The following is a 26,773-nucleotide window of genomic DNA, read 5'->3' as shown; positions in this document are numbered from 1 at the left end:
TTACAAATATAGATATGATAAATATACAGCATTTGCTCTGAAACATTCAAAATTCTAATACTGCCAAGATAGGTTTTAACAATTTAACAATTATGTTTTTAAATGTTTTACTTCATAATTGTTTTACAGTAGGGCAAAAAAGTATTTAGTCAGCCACCAATTGTGCAAGTTCTCCCACTTAAAAAGATGAGAGAGGCCTGTAATTTTCATCATAGGTATACCTCAACTATGAGAGACAAAATGGGGGAAAAAATCCAGAAAATCACATTGTCTGATTTTTAAAGAATTTATTTGCAACTCATGGTGGAAAATAAGTATTTGGTCAATATCAAAAGTTCATCGCAATACTTTGTTATATATCCTTTGTTGGCAATGACAGAGGTCAAACGTTTTCTGTAAGTCTTCACAAGGTTTTCACACACTGTTGCTGGTATTTTGGCCCATTCCTCCATGCAGATCTCCTCTAGAGCAGTGATGTTTTGGGGCTGTCGCTGGGCAACACGGACTTTCAACTCCCTCCAAAGGTTTTCCATGGGATTGAGATCTGGAGACTGGCTAGGCCACTCCAGGACCTTGAAATGCTTCTTACGAAGCCACTCCTTAGTTGCCCGGGCGGTGTGTTTGGGATCATTGTCATGCTGAAAGACCCAGCCACGTTTCATCTTCAATGTCCTTGCTGATGGAAGGAGGTGTTCTCTCAAAATCTCACGATACATGGCCCCATTCATTCTTTCCTTTACACGGATCAGTCGTCCTGGTCCCTTTGCAGAAAAACAGCCCCAAAGCATGATGTTTCCACCCCCATGCTTCACAGTAGGTATGGTGTTCTTTGGATGCAACTCAGCATTCTCTCTCCTCCAAACACAACGAGTTGAGTTTAGACCAAAACGTTCTACTTTGGTTTCATCTGACCATATGACATTCTCCCAATCCTCTTCTGGATCATCCAAATGCTCTCTAGACGGGCCCAGACATGTACTGGCTTAAGCAGGGGGACACATCTGGCACTGTAGGATTCGAGTCCCTGGCGGCATAGTGTGTTACTGATGGTAGCCTTTGTTACTTTGGTCCCAGCTCTCTGCAGGTCATTCACTAGGTCCCCCCATTGGTTCTGGGATTTTTGCTCACCGTTCTTGTGATCATTTTGACCCCACGGGGTGAGATCTTGCATGGAGCCCCAGATCGAGGGAGATTATCAGTGGTCTTATATCTCTTCCATTTTCTAATTATTGCTCCCACAGTTGATTTCTTCACACCAAGCTGCTTGCCTATTGCAGATTCAGTCTTCCCAGCCTGGTGCAGGTCTACAATTTTGTTTCTGGTGTCCTTCAACAGCTCTTTGGTCTTGGCCATAGTGGAGTTCGGAGTGTGACTGTTTGAGGTTGTGAACAGGTGTCTTTTATACTGATAACAAGGTCAAACAGGTGCCATTACTACAGGTAATGAGTGGAGGACCGAGGAGCCTCTTAAAGAAGTAGTTACAGGTCTGTGAGAGCCAGACATCTTGCTTGTTTGTAGGTGACCAAATACTTATTTTCCACCATGATTTGAAAATAAATTCTTTAAAAATCAGACGTGATTTTCTGGATTTTTTCCCCCATTTTGTCTCTCATAGTTGAGGTATACCTATGATGAAAATTACAGGCCTCTCTCATCTTTTTAAGTGGGAGAACTTGCACAATTGGTGGCTGACTAAATACTTTTTTGCCCCACTGTAAATTATAATCTTTGTATTTTAGGTGGCTTTTGAATTTTCTTCACCATTATGAGTGTTATTTTAATGCGGTAAAAAAATAATTTAAACAGGTGCAAAAGAACAAGCAGAATAAAGGTGTATGAGAATAATACCTACACCATAAAAGCTATACTTTCATTTATTGTAACATCACAAAACTCTTCACTAAAGACTGCCCACTGTCTTTAGTGAAGAGTTTATGATAAGTAGTGGTTTCGGTCAGTACTTAAGATTTGACATTAATCTGGTTAATGAGACATGTATATGTAAGAGTCAACCACTAATTGTACAGTGTCATTATCAATGAGAGAAATGGCTATTATGCAAAGAAAAGGAACTCATTATTTACACTTCTTTTGAACAGTGGCCTCCAGGGAAAAACACAGCATGCCTCCATCAAACAAAGCATATTTTTTTAAGATCCCCACCATTTAAGAAACAATATAACCCTGACCCTAAGAAACAATATGAAAAGATTATTGAATTTTCTACTTAAATAAGTCGAGTTCAGGAAAAAAAATCACAATTGACTTATAGGCAAACATCCTTCTACATATTCTATTCCTCAATACTAGGTGAACACATTCAATGGCAAAGTGCTTTTGCATTTGTGGCCTACTTATATGCTTCCCAGAGGAAATTGTTAAACAATTGTCAAAAACAGGATAGGACTACCTTCTGACCTTTTCTTCAAACATTATTTGCTCTTTGAGGGACTGCCTGTTTCCTGTAATGTCTGCCCATCCTATTTGCTCCAACTGGATCAATTAAACAAGGCCATCTAATACAACCCAGGAGGGGGGCCTTTTCTCTCGCTGCACATGCCCTGTGAAACAGCACCCCTCCCCCAATCTGCATGAGCCCCACTTTGCCTGCCTTCAAACAATCCTGTAAAAAAATCTGGGTTGTTTCCTCAGACCTGGGGCTCGGTTGTTTGGGGTAGGTGTCTGGGCAGGTTTCCTTTTAATGATGGGTGAAATGAAGGTATGTGGTATTCCTCCACCTGCCACTTGTGTTTTACTTTATGCTGCATACTGTTCTTTTATTGTGCTTTTAGTGTGTGAAGCCTCCCAGAGTCATCTGGGAATTGGGTGGCCTAGAAATATGAATTGATGGGGCAAACTCAGAAGCGACTTTATTTCTGACCAAACATTATGTGTTTACAGGTAGTCCTCATTTAGTGACCACAATTGGGACCAGCAACTCCATTGTTAAGTGAAACAGTTGCTACGTGAAACCCTGACTCTGCTTACGATCTTACTTCAGCTTTCCTTTGCTTTACAGACTTGCAAAGGTCATAAATGCAAGGATTGGTCACCAAATTACTTTTTCATCACCATCATAACTGAGAATGGTCAGTAACTGAGGCAGTTGCTAAACGAGGATTACCTGTACTTATATTACTAGTCCATCCATATATTTCCAGTGAGGTTCCTAGGCACTATCCTGCCTGTTTTACGCCACACCTTCCAATCTTTTCAAATTGATGGGCGTATCTGAAGTTTGGAGAGCTTTGCAATGGCACATTCATAAAGTGGCTGACTTTGGAACAACTGCCTATTCACAAACTGGAGCTATGGTGAGAGTCCAATCATAATACTAATTTTCCAGAAGGCAAATTGGTGAGGTTGCTCCTTGTTGCTCCCTGTAGCTCCCCTAGGATGTTTTCTATGATCCCATCCAACTGTTTGTTTCTTTCCTGGGCAGGAGAGCAAATCACAGGGTTGCAGCTACCCACTTGTCTTCCCCCAAAGTTTTCTTTAGAAGCCTACATCAAGCTCAAAAGCAGTGTTGTAAAAAAATTGCTGACTCTGTTGTCAGAGTCTGGTATTATGCCTTACAACATGTCATTTTTAAAATAAATAAAAATAAAATAATAATAAGTGGGCTAGTGGATGTCAAGGGAGTCACCTTGTTGTTACTTATTCTTATTTTATGCCCTACAGGTATGAATTATAAGTCTTGAACAATTCTGGAAACCGGATCCCAGCATAGAGTACACTGGTGTTGGGCAGCCAATACATTTAAATAAATAAATAATAAAGTGTAATGCATGTTTTAAAAAAATTCAAAATCCTAATATTAAAAAGAAAGCCAATTAAAATTGACTGGCCATTGAGCTACAACCCGGATAATGCTTGAGTTTAGATTCTGTGTTCTCCAAAAACTTTAGGTCACTTTTTCCACAAAACCTTTGGAACCACCCCCTAGAGTCAATATCTTGCTTTAATTCAGCCAAAGTATATGTGATTAAAATAAAAACAACATTTAATGCTCAAATGACCAATTACATTATAATTAGAGAACAGTTGCATTTATTAGCACTTTCTATCTAATTTTACGCTGTTTGCCATTGAAATAAGTTACATTTATAGTAAAATATTACAACACAATTTTATACATGCCTTCTTGTATGTAAGTATTATTTAGTTTAAAGGGATTTACTCCAAATTACAGCATAAGAAAACAAATTCCAGCACATATAGCAGGGCTTACTTCTGAGTAAACATACAAATGGTTACTTTAGACAGACATATACACATACATACATACACATAAATCAGACAAGATGGGACTAATAAACTAAAAGAAGCATACTAATACATATAACGATTGCTAAAACTGTAACTGTGTACAGAAAGATACAGAATAACCTGAAACACATTAAAGTTATCACTTATTGGCAGAATATGAAGAAACAAAACTCCACATCTATTAAACTAAATTTCTAATATCCTGCTAGAACTCTGAATGGGAAATTGGTGTTGGGATGGGGGGAAGAGATCAGGTCCAGGGCACTCCAAGATGGGGTGCAACAGGCTCAAGCTTCTCCCCTATCCTATTTAACATCTACAAGAAGCCACTGGGGAGGTCATTTGATGGTTTGAGGTACTATATCATTAATATTCAAAAGTTACTGAGTTGTACATGTCTACTCCAGACCATTTATTTATTGAACCTATGCTCTGCTGCAATCAATCAACTCTTGGCAGCTTACAAATATACAAAATGTAACAATTAAAACATCCATGGTAAATAGCAATGTAAATGACAATAAAAGTAAAAGTGGTTTAAATAATAAAACTAGTGCAATGCATTAAATCAAGAAAATGTCCTCCAGAATAGTGCGGTAGAAGCCTTGTCTTGGTGTCTAGAGGGTATAAGGAGCTAGATGGGGAGGAACAGGTTGAAACTTAACCCTAGTAAGATGGAGTGGCTGTTGGTTCATAAGCTGACTGATTCTGGGGCAATGCTAATTTTAACTCTAGAGAAACCTAGAAGATCTGATGCTACAACTTGTGGGTCCTTTTGGATGCTTAGCTCCTGCTGGAACAAAAGGTGGAAGCTGTGGCCAGGAAAGCTTTGTCCAGTTTTGGCTGGTGCTCCAGTTGCAGCCATTCCCGGAACAGAAGGCACTGACTGGACATTCATGTCCTCCTCACCTCATGGACAGACTGCACTGTAATGGGCTCTACATGGGACTTCCCTTAAAAACCAGTTGGACACTGCAACTAGTGTGAAACGAAACAGCCCACATACTAACAGGGACAATCCAATCCATCAGTCTTGTGTGAACTGCATTGTTGCAATTTGTTTCCAGTTGCAATTCAAGTTGTTAGTTATAACCTTTAAAGCCCTCTTTGGCTTGAGGCCTTGTTATCTATGACCACTTACACCAAACAGAATCTATCTGCCTAAGGCATGCCTGCAGAAAGTGCTTGCTGAGAGTCCCCCCAACCAAAGTGTAGCAAAAGCTGACCTGCAGGAAAATATTTTTTGCAACAGCTTCCTTCCTGTGGAATGCCCTCCCACAGAAGATATATGAACCACAACCTCACTCCTGGCATTCTGAAAGCTACTGAAGATGTGGTACTTCAAAAAAGCAGTCAAGGACTGAGACATTAATAATGGAGGTACTGGAGATGTGAGACATCTTTGTGAAGGTATATACTGGTGTCTTTTATGCTGCTGATATGATGAATTGTTATTATGTTGGGACATGTTTAATGATAATGATTTTTAATTATTGAATTATGAATGTTATATTATTCATATTGCACTGTCATTGTTGCTTATGGGCTGCTTAAGATTCATAATGACTGCAGTGCATAAAAGCATGTGTAACTAATCAATCAATCAATCATAAGCAACAATTATTACAGCAAAGAGACCACACAGTTCACATGGAACTGTATGTAATCAATTATTTAATTAATTATTGGGTTTCTAGGCTGCCCAACTTCAAAACAACTCTGGCTTCACAAGTTAAAATAAACATTGTGTAAAATAGCATTGACCAAGGGACAACATAATCTCTAATCATATTACCACCAACTCATCATAACTAAAGCACTGGAGTAGATCGAAGTAATTTATGAAACTGCCTACAAAGAAAGTTTTTTGTCATCTCTACCTTTAACAGTCACCTGCTTTATCCCTACCAGCATCCCCACATGTGAGATACAATGTGGCAGAGGCTTACTGGGAAAAAGGGGAATTGTTTAAAATTATGCAGCCAATCTTGAATGATTATCTTTTCCATGGCAATCCCCTGTATTCTACCCCAACCTTTGGGAGAAACTTTAGGTGAAGAAGTCATGGGATGCATGGAACAGAAAGGAAGGATGAAGAATTTCATGGAAGGAAAAATTAAGTTAACTAAATGTAAAAGTCAATCTTACAGGGTTTGAAACAAAAAGAAGCATGTAAAACATGATGAATTATTTTGTTCTTCTAGGGAACTATTAACAATATGAATAAATACAGAATAAAATAATACTACTGGGCTAAATTACCTAGATCAATCATGCTATGGCTGAAAAAAAAGAGAAAAATCAAATAGCAAATTTATTAGCCCTTAGTTCCAGCTCTAATTGCTTGTAAAGATATATTTGATTGCTTGTATGAAAATGCAGACAGGCATGAAATTCTGAATGTGCATCCCGCCAAGGGTAATGGAGTATTAATAAATTGCATGTATATTCAGTTTCAGATGCACAGTCTAATACGTGCATACAGATAGACAAAATATTATTTTAAGAATGCGTAATTCATGCGATTTGTTTCTAAATAAATAAAAAACAACTTACTTGCATGTTTGTCTGCAAGCATAATGAGGCTATTGGAGATGTCTCGTCGTCTGTAAAAGCATACTACTTTTGCTTCCACATTACCACTGGCAGTCTGGAAAATGACAGGATAAATTAATAAAGCACACATTAAAGAATAAAACTAACATTCACTACAGACTTTCCACAAAGCCAAAATTCATCTTTTTAAAGTTGGTCCATGTGATAAGAGAAGCCATGTTGACTTAGACCAAAGATCTATCTAATGCAGCATTCTGTCTCAGAATGGCCAGGTGATGCCCATGGGAACCCTCCTGACCTGAGGTGACGAATTTCACAACTTATTTCATTAGCAGGCACTTGGGCATGACTGAGGCAGGCAGCATTATGGAGTTATTAAAGCTTTACCATTCAGCAGGTGTCCAGTGATAAGAACAACCAATGGTATAGTTAAGCCTCAGACTCTAGCTTTTCTCTGAGGCTGAACACCTGCTTCTCTGTGTAAAGATTAAGACCAGGCTGCTATTACACCCTGATGCATTTTTCTTGGGGGGTTTTGTTTGTTTGTTTTTTGCTCTGTTACCTAATCCTCCTTCAAGAAGCTCAAAAAAATTATCTTTATTCCTACATTTAATTATTTAGGAGGGCCTACCTTGCTTATTTGGAAGAACTGCTAGAGAACAAGATTGAAATCAGCCATCAAGGTAGGCCAGGCCAGAAAACAAACACCCCAAAGATTTCAGGAATACCACTTTATTGCTGTAGGGCATCATAATAACAGAATTTTGAACGCCTTTCAGAGTTTCTCTCTGCTTCATCTTATGCCAAACAGAATCAAGGTATTCTGGAATTTGGAATTTCTTTGTCATGCTTTCTACTTTCCAGGATTTAGTTGCATTCCTCTTCCCTTAACAGTCCATTCATACTTTTATCAAGGTACACTTATTGACTTTAACAGGTCAACTCATTTTAAAGAGCCAGTTTGGTGTAGTGGTTAAAGGCCCTGAGCTAGAAAGCATGAAACCATGAGTTCTTGGTCTGCTTTAGGAACAAAGTCAGCTGTGTGACCTTGGGCCAGTCACTCTCTCTCAGCCCTAGGAAGGAGGCAATGCCAAACCACTTCTGAAATCTTGCCAAGAAAACTGTAGGGATTTGTCCAGGCAGCTGCTAGGAGTTAACACTGCCTCAAAGGCACATAAACACACATTTTAAAGCATTGCCTCATGAAGAAGCTTTAAAAAGTCAGGCTGTTTTGATGAGTAATAGGAAGATGCTGTGCTCACCTGAGGTATCAAGCACTTCTTCCTAATCATTTTCAAAGCATGCACAGTCCTATTATTCTTTACTTAGTTAGTTAAACATTTGGCTCTTCAATCTGAAAGGCTCTCATATAGTCCTTGCTTTCAGCTTACAATTTAAATGGGTACAACACAAAATGAAGGAGGAAAAAAACCCTAGCATTTTATTCTTAATGATATATGGTATATGATACAGTAATAATCTATACAGTTCTCTTTCCCCTGCATTAACACACCTTTTTATTTTCAGGATTTTGTGAGGCAAGCTAGGTTTAGACATAATAACTAGCCAAGGATACCTAGTAACATTCGTGGCTAAGTAAGTATTTAATTTACATCTTTCATAAAGTCTTCTAGCCCTTCTGTCACAATTCATTCACCCTGACCAAGGGTGTGCTCAAAACAAACAAACAAACAAACAAACAAACAAACATGTATGTATGTATGTATGTTCTATTTCAGACTTGAAACAGAACTCAACAGGACTTGAAATGTTCCACATGGAAAAGAGCTTCTGCCCCCACCCCGGTGCAATTCAAAATGCTGGTTATCACTTTTAAAGCCCTACATGGCATGGGGCCAGTTTTTTTGTAGGACCTCCTCTTCCCGATTGTATATGCTTGTTTCACCAGATCAAATAGAGTAGGCATGCTCCAGGTCCCTTCCCTTAAATGTTGCCATCTATTGGGACCTCGGAAGCATATCTTTTCTATAGCAATAGATTCCTGACCTGTGGAACTCCCTTCACCTTGAGATCCAGCAGGCCCTAGCCCTGGATAATTTTCTGGAAGACTGTAAAGAGCTGGTTCTTCTCCTAGTCGCTGGGATAGGGAGAGGCTGGAGTCTGAAAATGGTAGTGTTGGCTCCACTGGAGGAGAATGGTTGTAGTGCCAGGTTTTGAGTTTTGCTTTTCTTGTTTTTATGGTGGCTTGGCTTTGTACCGCTGCTATGAGCCACCCATAGTTCTTGCTGGCCATATAAGTCTTTTAAATAAATTAATAACATAAACTTGGAACAAGGCCTTTGCTCATTTACTTCGCAGCACGGGTCAACAAGATTTGGGTTCAGCAGGGTAGCAATTCATGCAGCCAACTTTCAGAAAGATTGATAAAATCATCATCGTCATCATCATCATAAGGCAATGGATTGGGGGGAAAAAACCTAATATATTAACTTAAAAAATTGTTATCAGAAAATCCCTCCAGATTCTCAATAAAGAAGACAGACGTCTTTTTCTTTTTAAATTTTTAAAATAAGTTTTGGGGGGAGTCTTAACTGACACACTACAGCCAGACAAAGACAGAAGACTAATCTGTCTCATCAACATTCTTTATCCAGCAGTTAGTTCACAGAAGCCAGCTAATTAAGCCAGTAGTCAATTAGCAACAGACACCAATTTAATGTACTGTGTTTCCATTTCAGTTGTATTTAATGTTGTTTTGTTTTCAAATAGTTTTTAAACATATTTTAAGCCAAGTGCTGTTTGCATGCTGCTTAATTATAACTCTTACATAAGCAAATTGAACATGATCATACAGAATGAGACCAAAGCCTACATGTAAGCTCTGAACAGGACAGGAATCATGCAAGCACCCACTCACCCCATTCCCACCCCCAGAGCTACGTCAGTGGAAGTTAACAAGAGAGGATGAGGCAGACAGCAACACTTCACCAGAATGCAATCCTGAAATTTTAAAATATACCATGGAATCCAGGCATCAACATGGCACAAGAGAACTACAAAAGTGCACTCACAACCCAAAATTCAGCAAACAACCCAAACCAACATAGGGGCTTTGCATTTTTAAATGTACTCTGAAATCTTAACATCAGGATCCAAGAGCAACAGAAGGCTCACCTGAGAATTAACAAACCAACTTTATACTGGAGTCTTTGCAGGTACAACCTCAACAGCATTAGCAATACTTGTGTGTAAAGCACTGTTCTGCACAGACAAATGCATACACCTTTGAATTCACCAACATTTATCTACTTTCTTTTGTAGGTAACATACATCGAGCATATATCTCATGAACTCCAACTTCCCCGTAGCAAGGAATCTTTAAGAAGGTGACAGAAGCAGTTTTCCTACATGGCAGGAAACAATGTCTTGAAACTGTGAGCAATCCTCTTCTATTGTCTGTCCTGTGGTTTGCTCAGCCATAGAGAATGGCCTCTGTGTGGATAATGTATCATGTCCCATGTGGCTTCAGAGACAGTCCACCCTGTCTGACCCAGCTAGATCACTGCATGGTGTCCAGCAACATTATTGTTCGCCATGTGTGAAGGAAAGTGGGCCAAAGGAATGGAGCTGATAGTGGAAGGGAGGTTGCCAAAGAGGTGGTAGCAGCTAAATCCCACTTCAGTTTAGGTGATGCCATGATTAGACAGTGGCCAGCTTACATTAATCAGATGTACTACAAGAGTCTCTATTCATTGTGGGCATCAGTCTGGTGGTGCTACAGGAACCAGAGAGACATCCAGCTGAGCCACATATAATGTGCATTTCAGATGTCATGAGCCACTGAGTCATGAACCATTATGACTTGCTTAGGTGACTCAGTGCCTGAGAAGATTCAAGTATCTGAGGAATAACACCCTTTACATCTAGTCATATCTGAGTAGAAGACAGGTGGCTGCCAGTGATCTGGTGAATGAAGTAAAGGCTATATCTCAGTCCCTCACCAGTGATACGACAGAAAACTGCAGCAAATAGAAGTTCATCTTCAGAAAAATGATTTGCTCCAAAAAAGTCAGGTCCAGTTGTGACTCTGCCATTTCACCATGTCACTGCCATGGAGAACATCTTGTCACTTCAGATGCTGACTAGAAAATAACAGACATATTGCTGGGCAAGTCTGCCTTAGCACTGGCTGCCCAATACAGGAGTGGGTCCACCTTCCTTGGCCCACCACTACTAGCCAAATGATGAACTGTATCTGTCTTTACTCTGACAGTGAGCCAAGCTTGCTACCTCAAAAAGAGAATGGCCTGCTTGGGTCCAACAAGAAGAAACCCAGGACAGAAATGGGGCCCTGACTGCTACTGGGGGTAAAGCATGAATGCCTGTTTGTCACCCATGGATTTCAGCAGACACAAAACTCTAATGTCAGATTGGCTCCTAAGATTTTGCTTTCCTTGTCTTCCAACTTCTCCTGAAATCCATGCCCCCATAATTTCTAAAAAGGAACCAAGGATAGAACCTGACGTGTTACTGCTAGACCTACAGTTAAGATGTTAGATATAGAGATGATTAGCTATTGGCTTAAATTCAGGAGAGGATTCCTCCTTCTCCTCCTCCGAACCTGAACTGCTAATAGAAGGGAATGGGATGACATGAGCCTTCTTATGCTGGCAAAAATGACTGCCTTATACTTCACGACTGGCTCCTGCTTCAGTCTCACCCACCAAAATGGCAGGTGACCATTGATACAAGTAAAATCAAGTTAAATCTGATTACCCCTCTCTACCTCCCTTAATCTTAATCTGCCCTCTAATTATCTTTTTCCCAATGACTACTCTACCTCCATAGGCTTCTGAAGGAGGGTCAAGTGATATCATGTGTGTTATGACATCATGGCACAAATAGTGTACACAACAACACAATGGATGAAAATTACATAATTTGTGTCATTTGCATCATCATGCCATAAGATAGGCAAGTTACTCTGGTAACTACCGGACCTCTTTCTCTCTCTCTAATGACTTTAAAGAAGTTGTGATAGGTTGGATTTAGCCTATCTAGCCCCAAATTAGGGGAGAGACCATAAAGGAAAACTTCTGTTTAAAGGGCCATATTTAATATGTAACAGAGCAAAATTAAAAAGCAGAAAATCATTTAAAACAAAAACCCAACAGTAGCGGATGAGAAGGAAAATGGGACGGTGTGGAAGTCACAGCAAATAGCCAGATACCTACCAGGGAAACACAGACGGATCCCCTGGGACAAGCCACATTGGTCCAGTTCTACAAATCCTAATTCTCTCGCTCTACAGCAGTCTCAGATGCAGAACAGCTCCTCTCTGTCCCATGTACACCTGCCGCTCTGCTCCAGCACTGCAACCCCCACAGCTGGTTTGAAAATAAGGCCGTTAAAAACCATCCCCCCGGCAAGCCTTGACACAAAATTCCAACTGCAGCACTTGGAACACTCAAAACATTCCGACCTCAAATGTCTGAGTTTTGTTCACAGTTTTATTTGGCACTAGGAATATTTGAAATGGCTCTTTTAAGTGTGAAATGCTTTGTATGCTCCTGTGACTAGAAAAAGCTTCAAACATTTTAAGGTCTAAGGCAGAACATCTAAATGCCATTCTCTCACTGCTTTTAGCAGTAACTCAAAATCTACCAATTGGGATAAACAACAAATATAATGGTAAGACCAATATGGCTCTATCTTTGCAAGCAACACATAACAGCGCAATCTGTCTGACTTAGGAATTTAATTTACAAAGGCATTTTATACCTCTTTAAAATTACATTATCTTAATCAAATGTTTTCTGTGTTAGAGGGGTTATAATTATAATTAAATCACTACATGTTGCTATCTCTGGTGGAAATGCCAATTTATTTATCTTGGTCAAATGTTTTTGAGGAAATTGAAAAAAATTACTCAGCAATCTTTGGTAATGAATCCTATTGTAGTTTTATTGCCCATACTTTCCAATTCCTATAAATTGTTGCAACTCTATAAATTAATTCAACTGTTTCTGCTTCCTGACGGATTTAATATCACAAAACTAAAATGCATCTTTCTCTGAATCAATGGTATTTAAACATGTAGGAAATATTATTGGTTGAAAATTAATACAGGAGCAAAGATTCCTGAGAAAACCATTAATTAAAGAGAGTTTAATTTAAGCCTGTTCCCTATATTTTGTTACAGACAGACAGAAATTTTATTTTGGTCATTGACCAATAAAAAAACATTCAGTAAAACAAACAAAGCAAAGTTAACCCCTAACATCAATGACTACTGGCAACCATTTGTGGGCAAAGCTTACACATAATGTAGCAAAATGTTGCTACTTTTCAAGGGATAGATTTATCCTGGTTATCTAACAACTAATGGAAATAAAAATTATCAGAGTGCCCTGAAAATTTAGATAAAAAATGGGTAATCATCTGGTGGCAAATGTCCTTGTAAAACTGGCAGTACAAAAGAACATGGGCTGTGGTTTCTATACCATCCGTATTACAGGGGCAGTGTTGAGTTTCATAAGGCATTTTCCTATATTTCCCTTCCAAAACAGTTGTGGGGAGAGCATTAAATCGAGCTAAAGATAAACATCTCTTGAATTTGGGAACTATGATGTGATATAAATATGAAGCTGGCTTAGGAGCTAAAATTTGGATATTTACAAATATGCTGTGAGAGAAAGCAGCAATTTCTGTTTGGCCTTCTATGTCAAAGATCCTTTGCCTTAATATTGATCTTGATCTAGCCCTAAAGTTAAGATGACATCAATGGAAAAGCCATAATGGCTCAGTTTCTTTTGGATACCTGTTTCCCAAGAAGATTTGAAGTTGTCTACCAATATTAAATGGGGCAATCCACCAGGACTGTGGTGTAGTTTTAGCCAGTATCCAGAAACTGGATTCAAGTTTACTGACTCCTGCTTCCTATCGAAGTGCTACATTTGGGACACAGTGGGTAATCTGAAGGATGTTTCTCAAAAATTTTGTTTGAATTCTTTCTAAGGTAATCATGCTTTGAGCCCCATATAGTAGTTGTGCTCAGGCTTTAGTTGCAAGTAATTGCAGCTGGGATAAACTGAACTCCTCTGGCAAAATAATAAGTTTGAATAGCCAGTGCAGATCTCTGGGCATTACGAGATACATAATCCAGGTGGATATTTCTGCTTCCTGAAGCTTGAAAAACTATCTGAAAATATTTAAAGATCTTAACCTGTTCAATGGACTGCCTACCTAAGTCCAGCTTCTCTGTTTTGGGCATTTGGAGAAAGTGAGAATCTTGGTCTTAGAATAATTTATTATTAATTTCTCCTCAGTATGCTGTATAAGCGATCTCAATGCTCGTTTAAGGCCAGTGGAAGTCAACGACAGAATTACTGCATAATCAGCATAGAGTAATAAATTGATATGTCCATGGGCTAATGTGGGAGGATGAAAAGTAGAGTTACTTAAGTGAAGAACCAATGAGTTTATATAATAATTAAATAAAACTGGAGCCAATACACATCCCTGCCTAACTCCCCTCCTTATTGGTATTTCCTTAGTGATATATCCTTGGCTACTGCAACTGACCTTCAAACTTGTGTTCTCATGAATTTTAATCAGCAGCAGAAACAGATGTTTGTCTATCATAGCATATTTAAATTTATGCCACAGTTTAGATCTAGATACTATGTCGAAAGCTATCTAAAATCAATAAATGCTGCGTAAAGGGATTGTCCAGATTTGTGGGTATACTTTTCTACTAGGTGTTGCAGCACCACAGCATGGTCTAATGTTGATCGGCCTGCTCTAAACCTAGCCTATTCATCCATCCTCAAGGCCTGCCACACCAGCACCACAGCACAAAGCCCCTGCTGCCCTGTGCTCTGCAGGTCCTGCCGTGCCCAGCTGATCTTCGCTGACTTCCTCCCACTGCTGACAAGGTGCGCTCAGCCTTGCCCTATGCAAGGGACCTGCTGGTCACGCCAAGCCTTCTTCCCAAGGCTGCCCGCACCGTTCTTGTAATGCTTCAGAAAGCCTTTGGAAAGCTTCTGGTTCTCATGCAATAATTCTATAGCTAGATTTCATCTGATGCTACTATCTAGCTTGCTCATACCATACCAATCTTAAGATTATCTACAGCAGACTTAATAGCATCCCCACGTTATTTCTTAATATTCCTTATTTGTTTTATACCCTGCCTTTCACATTTACAACTATAAACTATACAATAAATATACAAGCAGAAAATAATTAATAAAATAGTGCAGTTAAAATTATAAATACAGAAATAAATCTAAAGTATTTCTTTAAGTGCTAGTTGAAAAGACGTTCCTTAACTCTTTTCTAAAGACAGAGGAGGACCAACCACAATCACAATACAGTCTCAAGGAAAGGCATTCCCTAGTTTGAGAGCAACACAGAAGAAAACTGCCTCCCACAGATTAAGTTATAGTTTATTTTTGAAAATCATAAACCATCACAACAAAGAAAATGCTTGGCAGAGCCTACCAAAGAGCTAAAGAAGAAATGGAGTTTTATATTTTAGAAAATTATATCTTTTCATTCCACTTGGAAATATATCAATTCTTGTCAAGTAGCCAACCCACCCACCCCACACCATATACCTTATTAAGTTCTTCTATTCTCCTGATAAGATATGGATTGCTTGAAGAGTTTTCAAAATAAACATAATCTGTAAAAAAAGAATGAAAATATATTTAAAGTTCCTCAAAAAGCAGTATTAGAACAACAAACTGGAAAATCAAATCAAATGATCCATGTTGAAGTCCAAGCATACACCGCTCTTATTTCTACAACAAAAACATGTGGCCTTATGTTATTTCAGAAGTTTATAGTTTATAAACAAATTAACTTCCCATCTCCCAGGAGTAACCAAGTAGAACTTCATTAATTGTTCTATCAGCAATGACTGGCATTCTATTAAAATACCTAATTTCTAAAATTTTGGTCCCATACTACATCAGTTCTCAAATAATTATTTTTGCACAGATTAAATTAATTAATCAGGTGTCAACAAGTTTATTACATCAGAACCATAAAACTAAGCAGGTGTATAATAGCTTTCCACCAAATAAGGCCCTAAAATGGCCATTTCTAGCCAACTTATACTTATCAATTCAGAGATTCAGAAGAAGTAGCACAACATTGACTTTTATGTTAACATTTCTAATATATTAGCCTTCCATAATATTGATTCTCCAGTAGTATTTTTAAACATTAGTACAATAGACTTTCACCATAGGATAAACCCTTATTTAGCAGACTAACTGGAGGAAGAGGTATCTGCTAAAGCAAAAAATCTATTAAATACAACTGAGATTTTATGCGTATTTTACAGAGTTTACATATGCATAAAACAGGAATGCAATGTTTTACTCATATATATGCTATGCATGTGTAAAATGCTAAATGGAATTTTATGTATGTACATAAGCATATTCTTTGTCCAGTGCCTGCATCTGAAATTTGTTAAACTGAAATATGTTAAATTAAGGGTTAATTGTATACCAATACTCTTTTAAAGTCAAAATTACTGTTGCTCAAGGAACCTTCCTTTACATTAATGTGAGTTATACAGGGCTTCACTCTAATAATTAAGAATATTTTTCAAGAGCTCCAGAAGTCATCAAGTTTTTGATCCAGATCACAGCTTTTCATCCTAAAATTATGGCAGATAATTAATCCAATCCACTGATAAAGCTTTTTTTCTGACTAGCATATACTATAAAGAACCAGAGTTGTGAAGCATCTTGGAGACAACCTAGTCCAGCCTCCATAACATTCACTGCAAGAATCTTGCAACTAAAAGATAGCTGATTAATGGTTCTCCAGACGCTGCTTTAATAACTGCTTCCTTAAATAACTGTTGCAAAGGAGAACCATCAAGCCCCAATTCAGTCAATTTCACTGTTCATTATTCTCAGGAAGATTCTCCCAAAATTTTGTCAAATTTGCTTCTTTGCTTCAAAGTGAGGTGCGGAACACATCACTTCTCTACAGCTCCTTAAAACAGCTGTGGCACAGCTGGCATTGAATCCTGGGAAAAGAAGTTTAAGGAAGCAAAGTAACAAAAAGGAAGATGTAAAGAAATGTTTGTGATCCCTTATGATAGCTACAATCATGACTGGAGAATTCATAACCTAAGTCATCCTAACCCTAACCAGCTGTGGGAGGGTTGTAACCTAACCGGGGATTCTTAGAAGTATTAATCTACAACCCTCCCACAGCCATGCTGGCCAGAAATTCTATAAGCTGCAGTCCAATATATCTGAAAAGTCCTAGACTGACTGAGATTGAAATAATTAATCATAGCTTCTAGGTAGAGTTCAATGGGACTACTTCCACTAGGACTGTTTGGAAGAGGGCTGGAAAGAGATTTGTAGCCCACTTTGTAGATATCTACCCAGAGTAATCAATAAAAGTTAATCACAAGTGTGCAATGCAATTTTAAAAGCTTAAGAAAATCAGAACTCAGTAATGCAATTTCAAACATACTTGCTTACAAATAAGCTCCAGTAATTTCAAGGGAATTTTCTTTGTATGGGTCTGCATCCAAAATATATTAGTAAAAAAACTGCAGTACCCATGATACCAATGCATCCAATCGCGCTCTTGGGAAAAAGAAAATATTTTTCTTTCAATGTACAATTATTTTGTTCAGTACCTGATTTGATTAACCATTTGACTCAACAAGAACATGGAGAGCTGCTTTATAACCAGCATTAGCCAGCTAATCTGGTACTGTCTATATTGGTTAGCAACAGCTCTGCAAGACTCTTCACCTGCTACCTTATCATGCTAACTAGAAACATCAGAAATTAAACCTGGGATGGATGGATGGACGGACAGATGGATGGACAGACAGACAGACTTCTGCTTTTTTTCTGTCTATATGGAAATTGATGTAAAACACACAAGGGAGAAGATTAACAGAGGAAGAGTATTTATGAACAAAATCAGCTATCATCATCACCATACTACAGTCTGCACATCTGAGGTTTCATAATAAATTCATAGCTGAGGTATGAATCGAGATTTCCCAGTTCATATTCTCGTCTGGGCTTAGATGTTAAGCAGAGTAAGATCTGTTTATTACTTGGGTAGGAGACCACAATATAGGCTAGAGTTTAAAATCCAAAAGAATACCATAGCAAATTATTTTCGTATCATTGCTAAGAAAACTATATCCATGTATCCATGTAGTCACCAGCTGATTTCAGTTCTGTGGAATCTTTACTTTTTATGATAAACTGATCATGATGGAAAAATAAAAAATAGGACTGTCACCTACAGAAAAGTTAATAGGCAGAGTAATTTTATTGGTTGAGGAAAGGAGATTCAAATACCAGAGAGCCACCTTATGCAAGGTTCTGTCAGGTGCAGGGTGAGAGAAGTAGTGCCATTTCCACTTTCCTTCAGAGTTATTTTATTCATTACATTTATATCCCCCACTTTCCTCTAAAGTACCAGCTTGGAGTATATGGGGTTATCTTTCATTTTATACTCTCAACAAAAACCTTGTAGAGAAGGGTTGAGAGAAACTCAGTGGTTCAAAGTCACTCAGTAGTTGAAGGGGGGAGGGGTTGAACTAAGATTCCCTATCTTCAATCTAACATTCTACCCACTACACTACACTATCAAGGCTGGTAAACATCTTCCTCCACATTAAAGTTTTCAAAGACAAGCACTTCTTTATCTACTTCCCTCTCCTTTAGTTTACCTGTACCAACTCCTGAGTTTGGACATCCTGTGGTTTTCCTGGGGATTGGGTGGGGCACCTGGAACCCTTGCTCTAATAGAATTCTCTTTGTCCCTCAGAGGATTAAACTATCCCAAGGCCCCTGGGGACTTATTCACAGGGACTACAGAGTAGCAACCAAGAAAGTATGAAATGTATTAATTATTTCATTCACTGATTTGCATGGGAATAATTCTAAAACATAATTCTAAAACAAACCTATCTGTTAATAATTCTAAAACAATTCTAAGACTATAATAATTCTAAAACAAACCGATTTGTTATGTTTTTACATGAAAGATACAAAAACATGGTAATATATAGTTAGAAGAGACATTCCTTTCATGTTGAATATAGGACTGCGTCTTCTAAGTTGTTAATAGTCATTTGCAGTTCTTACCAAATATGTGTCTGTTAATTAATCATCACTAGCTGATGAAAATATTTTCTACTCAAATGCATCAGAGGAAGGAAGGAAGGAAGGAAGGAAGGAAGGAAGGAAGGAAGGAAGGAAGGAAGGAAGGAAGGAAGGAAGGAAGGAAGGAAGGAAGGAAGGAAGGAAGGAAGGAAGGAAGGAAGGAAGGAAGGAAGGAAGGAAGGCAGGCAGGCAGGCAGGCAGGCAGGCAGCCAGCCAGCCAGCCAGCCAGCCAGCCAGCCAGCCAGCCAGCCAGCCAGCCAGCCAGCCAGCCAGCCAGCCAGCCAGCCAGCCAGCCAGCCAGCCAGCCAACTTTGAATCATTTTCATCATTTTTCAACTCTACCCACTTCTGCATTTTCAGGAGAGGTGAATTAAGTACCCCTTATGATACAGCTATTTCTTAGGATGGCACTACAGTCCAATACATCTTGGTCTCCATCATGCCTGCAAATACTTTTTTGGCACTCACTACATTCATACTGTCTGTCTGTCTGTCTGTCTGTCTGTCTGTCTATCTATCTATCTATCTATTTATTTATTTTTGATTTAATCTTAAGACAGTGGGAACCTAGAATGTTGGTAGGTTATTAGTCTCAGATATACACTGCATTTTTCACAACACCATTGGGTTCCCTACAGGCCAAGGGGGTATGAAAAAACAGTGGTTAACTGCAGTCCAGTTCTATTCAGAACTGTGTCCAACTACCATAAAAATCAGAGCTGAATTGTGGGAGTAGAATATCCTGAGGAGCTACTTAATATAGTGGGCAGCAACCTCATCATTTTGCTTTTTGGTGTGTGTGGTTTTTGTTATCTATTTTATTTTATTTATCAACTTGTATACCACCACAATCACCAAAATAACCTTAAGTGGCTATTGGTTGCAACAATGTCATAACAAGGTCTCAAAATTCCAAGCATGCCCACAAAGGTAGGAAAGACTCCTGTTCTACATGTTTACTAAGCTCAATGTGCCTTACCCACCAGTAAGTGGGCACAAAGGATTGCAATTATAATCTCACTTCATTTCCTGAATGCCACTCTTTGATGATATAGACAAGTTGAAACCTGGACAAACTTAAAAAGTAAGAGTATGCAAAATATTTCATTTGGAAATGTTCTGAACATGAACTTTGAAGAATTGTCTGATTTTAAGTATGAAACTGCTGCTTTGAGCATTTTGGGAATTTCAATTTTGATTCAGAACTATCCCAAACTCTAGATAGAATGCTCAAAAATTCCATTTCACAGTCAAAGTAACAGTTCTATTAATTTCACACTCAAATTGCCTTGAAATGTTTTGTACACCTCTATTAAACAGCACGAGCTACATACTGAGCCAATTAAACAACACATTTTTACAAATGGAAAGCAAGAGAACATTTTTATTTATTAAGTTCATTCTTGTGCTTAGATATGGGCTATGAACTAATAAGTTGCTCAACATTTGGTCAAGAGATGACTCTAATCCTACTACCTACTGACATGAAATGCAAAGGTATAATTATCCAAATGCCCAAAGCAACTGTCTCACAGCAAGCATTAAGTAGCCATACTACCTCCTCCTTTCTTGGTTTCCACTCTCCCACACCTTAAAGAAGCTTGAGGCATGATTGCAGGTCTCCTGATACATCAAAAGATAAAAAGTGCAAGAGCTAGAATGCTCCTTAGGATGAAGAACAAAAGCTATTATATTCTAGGATTGGGAAAAGTCTTACAACATCTTCTATACTGCTTTCAGGAAAAAGAAAAGATAGTACAGTGTTTTCCTGTGTTAGGAGAAGACCACAAAGAATAGTTGTGTATCTTCTGGATAGGTGCAAACTACTTTGCTTCAGTCCACTCTAAACTGAATTCAGTTCTAACTCAGAGGAAAGAGGGAATTATTAAAAGCCACCTAATTTATCTAAAGCTAAGACAAGAGCTAAGTTAAATTAAACATATTATTGTCAAACTCAGTTTTTTTAATGACATTCAGAAATAAGGGCATTTATTTCAATACAAAATATCTGGTAATTGTGCACCACAACACCAAAGCCCATTTTTTATCTAAATACAAAATACAGTATCAGGTGAAACACGCTTGGTTTGATTAATTTAGAAAGTTGTGGAAAAGGACCAGAGCAACAGCACAAGAAGTGTTAATAACCTGGGCAAATAATGAAGCATGCGCATGGCCACTTAGCAACATGCCAAATACTACAGAGATACATAATTGCCCACAACATAATCTCCACACATGTGAACTGTGTTAATCACAAAGCTGTATCATTTTGGAGGGTGGGGTGAGGAAAGACAAGGAAAATTGTGGTTGGAATGATCAAACTGTTCTACATTATATTATAATATAGCACACTAATTGCCAGGGGAATTAAAGCAACAGTGAAACTTTCTCACACACAACAAATCTAGATTCCATCAAATCTGAAAAGGAAAATTAGGGGAGAGGAGAAAAAGTAATATAGCTTGTAGAGGAAGACTGTCTAAGAAGGGTTCTAGCCACGCATTTTTTCCTAAAAGAACTCAATTATTATACATTCCCATTTCTATCTTGTGACAATGCTGCATGAACTTTTATTTCCTTGCTTCAGGTATGATTGCAAGTTGTATTGTAACTTATGTACATAGAAACAAATTTTAGCCAAGCTGGATTTTCCAGGTCAGAGCCACAATCCTTAACACATTTATTAGGGAATAAGTTCCTCTTAATATATTGGATTTAATGCTGAATAAGCATGGAAGGGAGTGCAATATTAGAGTGTGTTGTGAGAAAATCTTGATCAACCAAAACCTGTACGGGGTGAATATAGGTTAATCTGGTACACTTATTTTTCCTTTGTTTCTCTATGTTACACATCTCTAGCTTCAAATCCAATATGAATTGTTCCCCAGTTCCCATCCATGCTTAAGACAGACACTGGAGGTTTTAAATCCACACACTAATTTAACAGATTTATTTAGTGTAATTTCATGCCTTCCAGAACCTTAGATTATAACTCCTACAATTTTTTGTCACTGGTCATATTGGCAGGAACTGATGGAAATTAAAAACATCTGGAGAATATTTGAAGTTAGTGACTCCCTTATGTTTTTTTCTTCCTTTCATTTCCCTTGTACATTTGAAATGGTGCTCACCAACAGGTGAAAAGCAAATTGGCTTCATGGTGTCACAAGGAAAGCCAATCAGCATGCTACTCTTACAACTTTTACTGGAAGCAGGAAGAACCTGTTGGTCTTGAGCTAGTCTACATCGAACCAAAAAAGGAGTGACAGCAATCCCACACCAGACTCATCACCAAAGCTTCACACACCTCTGACCAGATCTGGCATCATGGATGTTTGTGCTTCTATTTCTTTTCAACTTTGGGAAAAATATGATGGTCTAGTTGTCACAAACAGCAGAATGTGCTAAATTTGTGCTTGAGATGTAGCATTACAAAGACTCCTATGATGGAATGCTTAGAAGGACAGGGGAAGCATCCAAAGTACCCATGACGTTCCCCCACAAAAAGAGGCACAGACTGAAGAGTCTCAGAACATACTACAGTGCTGCTAAAACTGGTTCTTTGGTCCTGATCCTCGGTATATGTCTTGAGTAAGAAAACAGGAATCCCTGACTTTATTACTGTCTCCTCTGCTGGATCTACAGGACTGACTTCTCCAATCCCAGAATTCAAGGACCAAAACACAGGCTTCTATGTACTCCTCACTGCTTCTGTTTCCTAAACAGACAGTCCCTTCATTCCACCTTTTCCATTCTCCATCCTTCCTTTTGTTCCAATCTGCTATTACCTTCTAGCATCATTATCTGAGGATGTAGCTATGCTTGGGACAGATGGACCTATTTCTCTTTGTCTTGTGTGTGAAGAGGTGATTTGGTGCTTCTCTCAGCAGCCTTCTTTTTTTTTTAAGGTAAAGAAAGAAAACCTCTGGCACACAGGGCAGTACTGTATCAGAGAGAAACTAAGTCCACCCTTCTTTTTTGCATTAGAAATATTAGGGAGAGGGGCATTTCCTTCAACATTTTAATTTCTAATGTCCCAATTTGTTTACATAACTTTGGAGCTGATCCTCCAACTGGTATTTACAAGAACTGGGGTTTATATTACATTGTATTATATTCATAAAATATAACATTTCTCCACACAACTGCAAAACAGCTATGACCAGAAAAGGCCTTCTCATGGTAGATGCTATTTCACACATATTTCACATTCAAGTCTTCATTCCCATGGAGAAAACACATGTTGTGTTTTCATACAATGTAGGGACCAAAAAAAAGAAGAGCGCCTAATAAAGACAGAGTGGTGATAGTAATCTAAACCCATTAGAAATAACCCTACATACCTAACCAGAGTAAGGATCAAGCTTACAATCTCCTAATGCCAATTGCACTCAAGTAAAACTTTGCTCCATTTCTGGAGATCATCACTGAAGAATCTAAGAGTAAGAAGTGAACTTCCATTTTTGCCCAACCAGCATAGCAGGTGAAAAGTGGAGATAAAAGTTCCACATGCTAAATGGAATAAAAGAGACAACTAAGTAAAACATGTGCTACTCACTCAATAGTGGCCTCTGGGCACATACACAAACACTCCACATAAGGGCTGCCCTCCATCAGCAGAGAGTAGGGCACTGAGCCCCATTAGTGTGAATGTTCTCATATATGCAGGAGGTATTTCAGGATCACAAATGACTATGAAAAAGGTCCCTGATACAGTAAGGAGGAATTTTGAATGTATCATTCTGAAAATCCAGATCAAGAACTCCTTGTTTGACTTCTTGTATAGTTCTGTTAGGGCCAAGTGATATTAGGAATGGCGTGAAAAGGCTGTAGGAAGAAAGGTCTATGACAATTTTTCTAAGAGGAAATGAATTTATTAGCAAAAGTAAGCTGAGCTAATAACTCACCCCAGAAACTTTGATTTATCCATTATTTAAGGCAGCAGATTCTCAAATAAGCTGCCACAGGAGGATATTCTACTTCTGGGTAAAGACCAGCATCTGGGGTAGAGTGGGGCACTCATAGTAAGATTTTAATTACTCTTGATTGGGTGACTTCGAGGTGCAATGGATCAGAGTAAGCATAAAACTGAGCACTAAAAAACAAAAGCTTAGGACTTTATCATTAAATAACTTAATGACAGCAGGATCTGAACTGTTTCCATTAGAGCTAGCAAATCTAATGATTGCATTCGTGGCCTTTTAAACTTTTTTTGTACAACTCATACTTAGTACACCGACATTCCCCTAATGTTATCCTCCAAGATCTAGGTAATGGGTAAGTTTAGAAGTTCATCCTATTTCCAACTACAAGATGCTAGATACTAGCCAAAAGCCATGAAGACGAGCATGGCAACTGATACTTATATGGTACGCTGCTTTCATTTCACTACCAAACTGAAATGCCATTGGAATACTTATCTTCCATGGATCCCATCACAGCTTTCTGTGGTAGTGGATTAATAATGCCCTGCATGAAACAGTATTTCCTTCTAATACAAACTAGTTTCACTGAGTGAATAGTGCAATAGTTTTTATTTAAAAAAAAAAAAAGAATTCAACTACACTGATAACTTATATAAGCCATTTCTTCAGCTATCTGGTGCTGTTGTTCTTGCTAGAGTGGAGTTTCAATCACTAATATCCTCTATTTCTTAGCATTCCTGTTTTATTTATTTATCACATTTATATCCTGCCTTTCCTTATATCCAGGAGCTCAATATGGCCCACTGGTTATCCCTTCCCCCCTCCAATTTTATACATGCACAACAGAGCAGCATCCTGGGATTAAAGGTAGGGAATGGTCCAAAATAACCCTCGGCATTTTGTAGTTGAATGGAGTTTTGAACCCAAGCCTACCTAGTGTTAGGCCAGCGCTTTAACTGCTTCATCACCCTGGCGGAATGGGGCTGACAAGCAAATCAATGCGCAAGGGGTGCGATCCCCAGCACACCGGGCCGCGCTGCATTGTCGCTCTTCAGCGACAGGAAGGTTACCCCTAAGGGACCAACGGAGGAAGGCCGCCTGCCTGGTTTTCAGAGAGCGTTTCTGCAGGGCTGAGGACGCCCGGGAGTTCCCACGCTTACGGAAGGAAGGGACAGGTTTCCAGCCCAAAGGGAGCTTCGGGCGCTTGCCGCCCCCTCCCAAGCACCAGCCCAGCGACTGCAGTTCCCGGGCGAGGGGTTCCCTTGGGCTTCGCGCGAAGAGGGGCTCCTTCCCCCTTCCTCACCACCATCACCTCCTCCTCCTCCTCCTCCTCGGCCCGGTGGGTGGTGGCCTCCCTCATCAGGTCCTCTCGTTGGAAGGAACCAGGGGGCTGGTTCTCCCTGGGGGGCGGGTGCTGGGCTAAGCTCGGCTTCCCAACCTGCACGCCCCTCTCCTCCTTCCCGCCCCCCCATGCCCCCGTCCCTTCACCCCCCCACCGACCGCGGCCCGGAACCAGGCCCTTTTCCTCAACGGCGAATCAAACCGGAGTCGGGGGCGCGTGGCGCATCCGCCGAGGACCCCCACATACCTCCCACTCGATACATGTTAGCCGCCATGTCTGCGCTCTGCGCCCTCCTTGTTCTGTCGCCGCCGCCGCCGCCGCCGGGCTGGGGAAGGGGCGGAGCGTTCAGTCGCTCTCGCTGCTGTTGCTACTTTTTACGCCACTCGCCCCCGGGCAAATCAGGGTGCCGGGCGGCTCTGCAGCTTCTCTGGCCAGCCCGCTCGGGGGAGGGGACCTGAGAAAAGCGCAGGAGGCGAGGGGTTAAAGCAGAGCGGCCGGGCCCGCCTCGCTGGGCAGAGCAGGGCAGAGAGAGCGGCCGGCCGAGAGCGAGCGGCGTCGTTGCAGCGCACGACCGACCGCCGACCTCTCCCCATCCCCGGGGGACGAGGGGTTAAAAGTTTGCTCCCGTAGCTCCGTCTCTGGGAGAGGGGGGGGAGAGGAAGTTCTTCTGGGTGTTGTGGGGTCGGGCGGGGGTACAAGAGGCGCCTCCTGGCAGAGAGGCGCATCCCGGGGGCCTTTTTGTGCGGCAGCAGGCACCGGCAGGTCAAGGTTTGGCCTGCTAGGAGGTGGTGCTTACAGGTGCCTTCTACATCCGCAGGGCTGACAGGACGAGAAGTATGGGACTTTCTTGTAGCATAGTTGGCAGAAACCTCAGGAGTTTGAGAGAGAGAGAGAGAGAGAGCAGTATACGCATAGAAGAGTTTTGGATTGCAGGGTGATCCATAAATCCATGTTGGCTATCGTGTCCTATTCTAGAGTTGTCCTCTTTATGGTTTTTCCCTATTCCATGCTCTGGCACATGGGAGAGGTTGCAGTTGAACTGCATCTGTTAACTGACTTTTATATGCGGTCTGCACCCCTGTCACTTGCTTGCAAATATGGGGCAAGACTCCTTGTGGAGGATGTGAAATTCCAGAGGGGGAGAGGGCCCTGTGGCAGACTGAGCTAACTGACTACAACTGTAACCTGTTCTTGGTCTTCTCTAAACTTCCTTGGGGTTAGAGCTGACTTAGCATGATGCCCTCTAGATATTCTGGAGTGATCGCTGTGAGAATTCCCAACAAATCTAGGGAATTAAGCCCAGGGTACAGCTACAGTCCATACATACATCGATATATAAAGCATTTGCAAGGTTGCTGGGTCTTACACTTTTGGATGTGTACAATTAATCTTTTAAGGAGGGTAAACTGCCATCATCACTTTATGTGGCATAGATAAGGTTGATTTTAAAACCAGGGAAAAAACCTAAATGTTGTGCTAGTTATAGGTCTATTTCATTAATTAATGTGGATACTAAGATATTAACTACTAGACAGTTGCAGAAG

The 26,773-nt window shown here is 39.8% G+C and overlaps 1 protein-coding gene across 1 annotated transcript in view; it reads right to left on the bottom strand.

The window, feature by feature from the left end:
- Window positions 1–25,631, bottom strand: part of MTA3 (metastasis associated 1 family member 3) — a 172,895-nt gene extending 147,264 nt beyond the window's left edge. Inside the window, exons 1-3 of the mRNA XM_088147497.1 lie at window positions 25,476–25,631; window positions 15,408–15,475; window positions 6,826–6,919 (exon numbers count right to left, since the gene is read on the bottom strand). Of these exons, the coding sequence (XP_088003623.1) occupies window positions 6,826–6,919; window positions 15,408–15,475; window positions 25,476–25,503 (190 nt within the window). The 5' untranslated portion in view covers window positions 25,504–25,631. The remainder of the gene's footprint in view (window positions 1–6,825; window positions 6,920–15,407; window positions 15,476–25,475) is intronic.
- Between the last annotated feature and the right edge of the window lie 1,142 nt (window positions 25,632–26,773).

The sequence above is a fragment of the Python bivittatus genome, unplaced genomic scaffold, assembly GCF_059951505.1.
Source record: "Python bivittatus isolate LINGU-HERP-01145 unplaced genomic scaffold, Pbiv_v1 ctg000020_np1212, whole genome shotgun sequence".
In the NCBI taxonomy this organism is placed as follows: domain Eukaryota; kingdom Metazoa; phylum Chordata; class Lepidosauria; order Squamata; family Pythonidae; genus Python; species Python bivittatus.
The sequence above is the reverse complement of the archived record's forward strand: the minus strand, read 5'-3'. Positions and strand labels throughout refer to the sequence as shown.